The sequence below is a fragment of the Tursiops truncatus genome, chromosome 8, assembly GCF_011762595.2.
Source record: "Tursiops truncatus isolate mTurTru1 chromosome 8, mTurTru1.mat.Y, whole genome shotgun sequence".
Lineage (NCBI taxonomy): Eukaryota > Metazoa > Chordata > Mammalia > Artiodactyla > Delphinidae > Tursiops > Tursiops truncatus.
This window is the reverse complement of record NC_047041.1, coordinates 27,098,575-27,109,354: the sequence shown is the minus strand read 5'-3', so window position 1 is coordinate 27,109,354 and position 10,780 is coordinate 27,098,575. Positions and strand designations below refer to the sequence as shown.

The following is a 10,780-nucleotide window of genomic DNA, read 5'->3' as shown; positions in this document are numbered from 1 at the left end:
TGAGGCACTAGGGTATTGTTCCTATTGCTGGAAAGTGATTGCATCAAACTATATGAAAATCAAAAAGTATCAGTTTAGTTGGGGAAAAATACATACATATTGAAAAATCTAGGCCCTGTCAAGAAATGATTTAGCTAATAAATACATAAATAAATTTATTTATTAAATTGTTGGTATTAGTCTGGATAATGCACCTGCCTCTTATAGGACAGAATGTCATAAACAATGTCATCCATTTATATTAATGTCTATAGAATTCAGTGTGTTCCAGGCATGCAGATAATCAACAATAGTATATATGGGTTTTCAGTAATCACCAGTGGATTAAAAAAAATATGGTATAAAAATTAAATTGTTTTGTAAAACTTAAATTTAGGTTTATATCATAAGTAAATGTATCTTACTTGATTGTTGGAACCAGGTTTCTCATAGTTGGAGAGAAATTATGAGTTGCTTTCCTAACATTATATAAAGGAGATTGATGAGACTGTTGTCTTTTTAAACTCATCATTATAATGTCATAGATTTAATATTGATATGTTATAATATATGGAAGATATCATTTCTTTTGATATCTAAGCAAGATAAGGAAGAATGGAAGCTAGAACAAACTCGGCAGTGCTGCATTTGAAGTGGAGAAATCAGTATGAACTCATATTTAGCTTAATACATATATAGATGGATAGCTAGAGAAATAATTTTTGATATGTATGTATACATAGGTTAGTATACAAGCTCTATCCTACATGGAAACCTGGAAACAATGACAACCCAGTAACAATGAGCAAACCCACTGTCCAGATTTTGCTTTTTACGTATCATCTTCTAATAAGAGCAAGCAGGACTCCTTGAAGAAATGTACTATACTAAGGCTACAACAGAAAATATACAAGATGATCCTGGATTATCTTGTAATTACAATAAGCATGGAAGTGTTCAAAAAACAAAAGGATGGGGGAATAATTGTAGCTCCAAATGTCCAAAGCTGGAGTAAGTTAAGCAACAAAAATAATTAGTAAATACTTTAACATTGGATTATAACCCAAAGTATAAAATAAATATAAATCCATACTGATATAAACAAATGATTAAATTAAAAAATGAGGGAAGAAGAGACAGATTTTCCTTACAAAATTCCAAGTAATATATGTACATATTCTCTCACCCTAGAGAGTGAGCCATACTTCTTGACTCACTTCTATGGAATAGATTATGGAATGGAAAAATTGTAACTTTACAGTGGAGAAACCTTGAAAATACACTTTTACCAGTTGATGAAGGTTATCACTAGTGATGTCAATGGGAATATCATGGAAAGCCTGGCATGATGTGATACTCTATGGTATTCTTACCAAAAGTCCAAAACCTCAATTAGCATGAGAAAAGCATCAGACAAATCCAAACTGGGGGACTTTCTACAAAACTCCTGATTAGTACTCATCCAACTGTCATGGTCATGAAAAACAAAGATGACAAAACTGTTGCAGAATAGAAGAGACCCAAACAGATATGACAACTAAATGCAATGAAGTACTCTGAATTGGGTTCTGGAACAGAATAAAACACTAATGGAAAAACTGATAAAATCCAAATAAAATCTGGAGTTTAGTTAACAGTAACATGTTACTGTCGGTTTCTTAATTTTGGTAAATGTGCCAGAGTAATGTAAGGTAACACTAAAGAAAAATGAAACTAGGTGAGGGGTATAGGGAAACTCTCTGTAATATCTCTCCAACTATTCTGTAAATCAAATATGCCAAAATGAAAAGTTTATGTTAAAATATTTATGAGTTGGTTTCCTAACTAACATAAAGGAGATTGATGAGGCTTCTATCTCTTTTCAAAATTATCACTATGATGCTGTGGATTTAACAGTGATGTGTTATAATATGTTGCAAGCATTATTCCTTTTGATATCTTCAGTCAATGGAAAGATCTTCCAGTTGGCTGCTGAAAACTCTTGACATGAACTCAGTAATTATAATAGCTTCATATCTTTTTGTTATGACACAATGTTCCAAGTGCATTTTGTACAGTTCCTTCCATAGACCTGGAATGAGTCCTTTCCCTAGACTTGGAATGTCTTTTAGTAGGGTATAGTATTAGATACCACAAAATGAGTACAAGAAGTGTTGATTTTTAATAGGTTGGTCATTATTTCTATGCCAGTAGTGTATAGAACTAGAAAATACATATTTCATTGAAAATATAAAATAAATCATTAATCCATACTGAAACTTCCAATTCAAATTCAAAACTACCAGGTTTTTTACTTACCCTCTTTGATCTTAAACATGTATCACCTTTCTCTGATGCTTTTTCCAACAACACCAGCATAATAATTCATTGGTTTTATGCAACAATATATACAAAACATTCTCAGAACAGCAATATCAATACTAGCATCAACAATATGATTAGTGAAAACAGTGTAAGTTGCTTTTTGCAATTATTTTTGTCTTTAGGAGATATCCCACTACAGAGGATGCCAGAATTATCTGCTTTTAAATAAATTAAGATAATGTAACTCTGAGTATCTATGGAAGGTTTATTGCTTCTTTCTCTTTACTCTGATTTTCTGTCCCTAGAGAAAATACTCCTTCTTTTAGATAAATGCTAGTGTGCACGTACTTGTCTCTACCTTCGTTTTTCTCACATAACATATCCTTGAGATCACTCCACAGTGGTATATAGAGGCAATTCTATTTCACTGAATAACCCCAATGTTTAGATATACAATAGCTTGTAAGGTAGTCTCCTCTCAAAGAACATATGGGTTGTTTGGGGTTTTGCTGTGATAAATAGTACTGTTATACATAGTTTTGTACATGGAACTTTTATAATTCTGCTAGTGTATAGAAACCTAAAAGTACAACTTCAAGTAAATTCGACTGTTATTAGCTTTGTTCACACAATCATTTTACACCTAGACTATTTCTACAGCTTTCAAATTTCTCCTGCCTCCAGCCTCACTGTGTAGCATTTACTACACATTTCAAGATTTTGGATCTAAAATGAAAATCTTATCTTTTTACCCCTTTGCTGATAATGTTTTTTCTCTATGTCTATGAGATTCAGACATGAAATGTTCATATGAACTGAATGAAACAGTTCATAACCATCCCTTGCTTTGCTTTCCAACCTTACTTCCAGCACTCCCCCTAATACAACATTAAGTCCAGTTTTACCAAACTTCTAGTAGCTTACAGAAAGGCATATGCCCACTGATGTAATGCACATAATTTTTTCTCTTTACCTAATCCATAAAACACACCCATAAAAATTCAGTTCAAATTCTCTTTGTGAGTTCTTCCTGGGTTCCCTCAAAATCAGAATTAGACTTCCTATTTTGCTCACGTGGTACCCTGTGCCTCCCTCTATTGGAACCTTGATCACATTTTTGGCAACTCTTTATTAATAAGAACTGCCTATGATGTGCCAGAACTGTGCTGAAAATTTACATATATTCTACCAGAATAGAAAGTTTAAGTAATGTATCCATGCTAACGTAACCAAGGCACTAGGGGTCTATAATCTGAACTCACTTATTTTACTGTAAAAACCTGAGGTCTTCGAAGACCATACTACTTTTCTAAATATTGTGGATTCTTCCAGTTTACTTTTTAATCTTCCAGACCCCTCTTTGCACCTTGAGCTCATTAACTCAGCAGGCTTTAATGAGGACAGCATGGTCTCTGAAATCAGACAGACCTGAGTTTTATCCCTAGCTCTTGGTTTTATCAGTTACTAAGAATATAAATTTATGTAAGAATTTTAACCTTTAGATGGGTTTCCTAATCAATTTAATGATATCTAAATTTTTCTGTAGATCAAATGATATATGAAAGGCCTTAGCAAAATAGTGAAGGTTCACAGATATTAGGAATCTTCCAGTAATAGCCAGAATTTTGTTTTGTTCACCACTATATCTCAAGCACTTAGACATGGTAGGTGCTCAAAATATAACTATCTGAGTGTGAATAATTTGATGAAAAGCCTATTTCCCAGCAAACTTGCCCTTTCTCCTAAATTTCTTTTCCCAATTGAAGATATCACCAACCTGCTGATTACCACAGCTTCTTTTTAGAACACTCAGGTTTCAAACTTGAGGTTACCTTTGATCCTAACTCTTAAATATATGGCACACCCATGATTCCCCACCAGGTGATGAGTGTGCCCTGTCAGTTTTATCTCAGCAATAACTTTCCTATTTCCCTTATCCTGTTGCTTTTCTATGGTTCTACTCCAGATCTTTGTCCCACCTCACATGATTTTCTGAAAGGCAGTCTATAAACTAGTCTCAGCTCCTGCCTTTCCTGGTCTACATCACCAAACCACCTCACTATCACCAATGTTCCCTTTCTCTGTATACACATACCAGATACCTCCTCACAGAATAAGGTTCAGTATCCCAAGCACTTCATTCAGTATGCTCCATTGACAGTCTAACCTAACTTTCTGTTCTTATCATCCTCTACGACCCCAAGTTTATACCCCAAAACAGCTCGGCAGCATGTGCTTTATATCATCAGGCCCTTGGACACCATTTTTCTACTTAGAGAGCTATACCTATCTATCAATATCTATCTCTTCTCACAGAAAATTCTCCACAAAGCCTTCCCTGCCACACCATGTGAATGTTTTGTGTATGAGGCTGTGGCATGTTCATCTGTGGATTGCCCACAGCATCGGGCCTTTCCCATAGCAGAACTGCCCAAATGCTGGCTGAATTTACTTCATAGGATCAGAGATTTGGGTAACTATAAGAAAGTTTAGAAACCTTCTAGTATGATACCTTCTTTTAATATATTAGTAAGTTGAATTTCAGAAAACTGTGAAAATATTTACTTAGAATAACACAAAAGCAATAAGATCAAACATATGTATCTTTGGTTTTCTCAGCTGGTAATAATCCTTCAAATTTTTTGCAGAGATATAGCAGGATCTTACCTCTGCCTTTACAAGTGCTCCAAAGAGAGTCTCAAGTAATTGTTTTCTATATGTAAATTCATACTTAGGATAATAAGAAGTGTATCATGAGTCATATTTATACATATGACTGGAGGATCAGAAACTCAAAATTAAAAGTGCAGGTGTTAGCTGTACCATTACTAGCTACATTTTTATTCTTCACTGTTTTGTCTTCAGTGTTGTTGATTATAATTTCTATTATATATGAATGCACAACGTCTGCCACAGCCTCCACTTGCCTTCCTTCCGAGTCAACTCTAAAACTTGTTCCATTTTGGTACATCTTAAAGACAAGCATGACATGAGGATATATCTATAAGTATATCCCTGTAGATATAGATATATAGAGAGATAAATAGAGATATCCTACAGAGAAAGATAATTTAGATGCATAAAGTAAAATGGAGGTTTTAATTAACTGGAAAAATAGAAATTAAAAAAAACCAGATTACTATTTTGGAAAACTATAGTTGTGTCATCTGTGGTCATATTAGTCAAGGTGTCATTATCGTGGTTAGATGAAAAATAAAATGACCGTACTACATGTAGAAATTTAGATGAACAAGATAAGAATTGGTTAACCTTGATTAATACTCTATATGAAAGTAATGCCATTCCATTTAAATAAAAATTAGATTCTGTTAAAAAATAAAAACATAAAACTTGTCCTGCACCTATAGTGATGGTGGCATTACATTATTTGAAACCTCAAATCTTTTGATTTTGAGAAGAACAAAAGTTAATTATTGCCTCTGTGCATTAGGGGGAGCTAGACTAGTTGCCCAACTAGGTTATGAATTTAATGATTTGGTGGGTTTTGAAATTTTAATTTCAGTTAAATTCAACTTGAATTTTATGTGGCTTATTTTATTATCTTCTTATAAGAGAAGCAGAATAATATTATTACAGCTTGGTTTTTACATTGACAGAAAAGACAAAAAGGAAAACATTTCAAATCCCACTTGACTTGTAAGACTAAAGCCTTATAAACTGAAATGACAAATGTATGATTTGTGGTATCCAATTACTCACAATTAAGATGTTTTTTGTCATAACAATCTGTTGTGAAATGTAACAGAAAAGTGGATAAATAACAGCAACAACAAAAAGATGTGACTTTAAAAGCAAAATTCAGAACTTAGAGAAGCACTCTGAAGAAAAGCACTCTGAAGATTTAACAGAGGATTAATTGAGGATTATTAAATGTCATCCTCAAATTCCAACTGTAGGCAATTAGTGATATCTAATGAAAGGAGACTTGAAGGAGTAAAGGCAGTACATATTTCAAGAAGTCTTTACCGGGTGGGCCACACTGATCAATTCTTTCTCCTCTTTTCCCAAATGTTACATCAGATAAGCATAGGCACTTACTATATTCTTTTGTAAAATGTAATGGAAGACAGTACTTTAGGTGTAGAAGACACTAATATGAAGGTATGATACCAGAAGATTTCTAAAATTTCTTACAGTTAACCTTTAAGGAGAATCCCTCCCTCTAATAATTCGTCAAAAACTTGGCTTTAGCTGATGTGATCCAGCCTTCCAGGCTCTAAAATAATATGATTCAACCAATGGCACCCAAAGAACTGTAAAGATTTAAAACACATTTCCTCTTACATTTTAATGGAATTAGGGGATTAGATATATTGTCTAGGTCAGAAGACCTCAAACCATAAAGAGGAAATCAGAAACCTTTCATTCACTGCTACTGCAGTCACTCTCTCTGGGTGTGGTACAGACTCCATCCAATACAGCCAAGTGAAATGAAGTCTTAAAGGTGACCCTTGGAGAGGCAATGACACCATAGCTCTAAAACTTTCTAGAATAATAAATTTCTTCTACCCATTTAAAACAACTTTTGACATCATCAAGGCAGTGCTTAAGTATTCTTGGAGTGACATGGAGTAGAGTGAGTATTCTGGAGCTCCAGCTAAGAAACTATGTGCATGTAAAATACCCCATTTTTCTATCAGGCACAAATACCAACTTGTGCCCACTGCTCCAAGCACTGCCCTTCCCATTCTTCTTCATCAGTCCCTGAACTATGTTCTTGCTACTCCTGAAGTGTGTCTAGCACAGAGGCAAAGTGTCTCTTGAAAAGGTGACTGGAGAGAAAGAACTCTTTAATTACCTTTCCTACTCCTAGTTCCAAGCCTTTCAAAGAACAAGTAGACCCCCTATTCAGTTTTCACCTCTCAGTCTCTTCCCCACCCCGTTCATCACCCTATTTTGTTATTTAAATTAACTTTTTCTTCCTTCCTCTCTTTCCTAAAATGGTTTGACCTCTCTGTGTCTCTTCTCCAGCCTGAACTCCATCAATTCTTTCCTCCTTGGTTCCAGCTTCTTAAACCTGCCTGAGGCTGCCCTTTGCCCCCTTTTCTCATCCTCCTCTCTCTCTCTCTTGAGCCCCTTCATCTCGTCCATTCCCGTCTCAGGCTCTCCAGATTCCCGGGCTGTTTGCTGGTGAGAAATCTTTGCTGCAGCGAGGACCGGAGTCCCCCGCGCGCAGCCCAGTGGCAGAAGAGGGCGAGGCTGAGAGAAAGGCTGAGCTGAAGGAGAGGGAGGCAGCCGGTCCTCCCCGAGAGCCTGCAAGAATGCGGCAGGGGGCCGGGGGCATGGGGAAGTACTAACCCCCCGAGGTCCTGTTCGGGGCTTGAGGACCTGGCCCGCGGGTGAATTTCCTGCCAAGTGCAGCCGCGAAGCAGAGGCGCCCGGAAAGCAGAGAGGGACGCTGGGGGTGCCCATCCCCAGAGTAGGACCCACTGCGAACGCGGGAAGAAGAGAGGCGGGAGTCGTGAAAAGGAAAAACCTGTCTCCAGATTGGCTCTGGAGCGTCGAAGAGACTGAGGCGCTCGGGTGAGCACCCAAGGGATGAAGCCTGCCGAGTAGTGGGCGAGGGGCGTGCGGAGGGAGTGCTGCGCGCTCGCGGAGGGGGCGCGAGGCTCCGGGCTGGTGTAGGCTTTAGGTGGCTGTTGGCTGAAAGGAGCAGCAGAGCGCGTGCGGCGGCCGCGGCGCTAGTGTGTGTGTGTAGGTGAGAAAGCGAGGGCCGAGAGCTAGTGCGAGCTAGGCACAGAGAGAGCGCATGTCTCATCTCTGCGAGCAGCCAGTAGCCGCTCCACCACCATCTTTTGCATGTGTAACATTTGCAGCCGGACAGAAAACCTCTCCCAGGGCTATGGAGACTGCGGGAAAAATCTGGCAGCTCGGGATGGATTGCTAAAGGGAAATAGTCATAACCCCAAACCACCCAAACCTCTCTCCTCTGTTTTTTTTTTTTTTTTTTTTTTTTTTTTTTTTTTTTTTTCTTTTTTGGTTGTTTTTAATTTTAGCGCCATAGTCCTCAATGTGTCTCTGAACAGCCTTTAGGAAGAGTGCGAGAGAAAGAGAGAGCGCGCCAGGGAGAGGAGAAAAGAAGATGAGGATTATTTGCAGACAGATAGTCTTGTTATTTTCTGGATTTTGGGGACTCGCCATGGGAGCCTTTCCGAGCAGCGTGCAAATAGGTAAGCTTTGCTCCGGTGGGGTATGCGTGTGGGTGGCTGTAGCAGATATCCGAAAGTGAATCAAATGAGTTACTGATAAGCAATTTAGGGGAACCTTCGGCGGCTCCTTTCCCCTCTGCTTCCCTCTTCCTTTCTCCCCTTTATAAAAAGACTGCCTCTTTGGTGCAGGTTCAGTTAGAACAGCACAGAGCTGCCCACCCGTCCATCCTCAGTCTATACTCCTGTTTCCACCTTTGGATCATGTCGCTTAAGTAGGATTGCAATAAGTTGGGGGAAAAAAACCTCCGTGGGGTTTGGTAGCATTTCATCTGATATTTCTTTTCATTTCTTTCTCTAAAGCATGAAGGGATGTAGAGTTTGTTTAAACAAAACAAAACAAAACACCCCCCCCCTTCTTCCCGTGCTGTACGCAGCAGCTTTCTCTATTACAGAAAGACACTGTGCAAAAAAGCATTTACACCCACACCTCCTTGTCTTTGCTTGCTACCAGTTAACGGATTCCAAAGTTAGATCCCTTTCCCGGAACCTTTTCTTCTTTTGTTTTCCTCTTGAATCTTTTGCCCTTAATCCTCCCTCTCGACTCTATTTCCAGGGACCCTATCCGTCCTTCGCTTTTCTTGCTATTCTCTCCTGTCTTTTAATGGGACGCAGCAATTGAATTTCTTCCAGCTAAGCCCAGCCTCAGACTGCATCATTTCTCGTAGACAGTGCACAAAACGGTGCTAATTAGGCTGAGTCCAAGAGCTGCATAAAGACAAAGTTCATGTCTCCTTTCTGATTTCCCTCTAACCTGCACTTCACCACATCCCTTGATTTCTGTATTTTAATGCAAATTATCTTTTCTTCCCATCTGCATGCATCTTAGAAATGCCCTGGAGCTGGCTTCTGTAGCAGTGTGCTGAGAGTCATGGGGAGTGCAAGAGAGAGAAAGGAAAGCACACTAAATGATCTGTCTCAGAGGTCACGGTGATCATGACAAATTGGGACAGGAAAAGGCTGAGCTGCCTTAAAGACTAAAATATTAAGCATACACCTTAGGGACAAAGGGCAGTCTCCCAAGATGTGGCAGGAATAGCTCCTTAATTGTATGTGTTGGTGAATGGCAGTGAATTTGACAGTTCTTGGGGTGGGTATAGTAACATTTACAAGAGGAGACACTGAATGTGCTTTTTCTGCTGTTTTTAATAGGTGGTCTCTTCATCCGAAACACAGATCAGGAATACACTGCTTTTCGATTAGCAATTTTTCTTCATAACACCAGCCCCAATGCGTCAGAAGCTCCCTTTAATTTGGTACCTCATGTGGACAACATTGAGACAGCCAACAGTTTCGCTGTAACAAATGCTTGTAAGTAAAACATAAGTTGTAGGTAAATGAGAAGAGAATTAAAATGGGGCAATAGAGTCCCCTTCCTCTATATTATTATTATTACTATTATTATTATTATATTTTTAAGAAAGACATTCAAGACCTCCACAGTTTGCTGGTTACAGAGCAAATCAGTTAAAAGTAAGATTTAGTCTCAGGGATATTTAGCTGGTCTTTCTTTCTCTTCCTTCCTTCCTCCCTCCCTCCCTCTTTCTTTTCCGCCTCCTTCACTCCCTTCTTCCATCTTTCTTTTTTCTTGAAATTAATTGAAGTTACTTTCTCCTTTAACATTTCAGTATTATTTCTACAACCTGAATATCAAGTTAGTGAAAATTGTACTCAATCTAGTTTTTGATTTCTGTTCCTTGGTTTTTATTTGCTTTTCACTTGAGTAAGCATATGTCTTGCTTTTAAAGAAGACACATGCTCTCTTACACTGGTAAAGGCAATGGAAGGTTTGCTAACAGTTAGAAAGAGGGGAGCGGTGGTGTGGAGGATATATATTTGAGTCGGTTGGCTGACGCTGCAGATGATCTGGTGATGTCACTTGAGACTGCCCTGCTCTTATATTCTGGGTTGTGAATGTCTCCTGCTATCAGGTAATGCATATATCCTGTGAATATAACGCCATGAATCCTTACCTTGGTGGCAAATCATGTTAGTCTCCAATCCACTGAATTTACAAACCAACCCAGCTGGATCTGTTATTTTATGCAATAAGATTGAGATTTGGTGATCTTACCTAACACTGTAATTAAACAGTTGTACAGAGCTCCCCTGCCAAAATACTGTATAACAAAGTAAAAATATAATCAACTGTGTATTAATTTAAAAATCACTAAAATATGATCAGTCAATAGAACATTTAGATTGCATTTTCACTCTTGAGGGAAACATGTTTCACATACCTCCTTATTTTTACATGCTAATTTACTACT

The 10,780-nt window shown here is 38.0% G+C and overlaps 1 protein-coding gene across 1 annotated transcript in view; it reads left to right on the top strand.

Moving 5' to 3' along the window:
- The first annotated feature begins 7,531 nt into the window (after positions 1-7,531).
- GRIA4 (glutamate ionotropic receptor AMPA type subunit 4) overlaps positions 7,532-10,780 on the top strand; it is a 516,704-nt gene continuing 513,455 nt past the window's right edge. Inside the window, exons 1-3 of the mRNA XM_019948657.3 lie at positions 7,532-7,827; positions 8,301-8,474; positions 9,663-9,821. Of these exons, the coding sequence (XP_019804216.1) occupies positions 8,387-8,474; positions 9,663-9,821 (247 nt within the window). The 5' untranslated portion in view covers positions 7,532-7,827; positions 8,301-8,386. The remainder of the gene's footprint in view (positions 7,828-8,300; positions 8,475-9,662; positions 9,822-10,780) is intronic.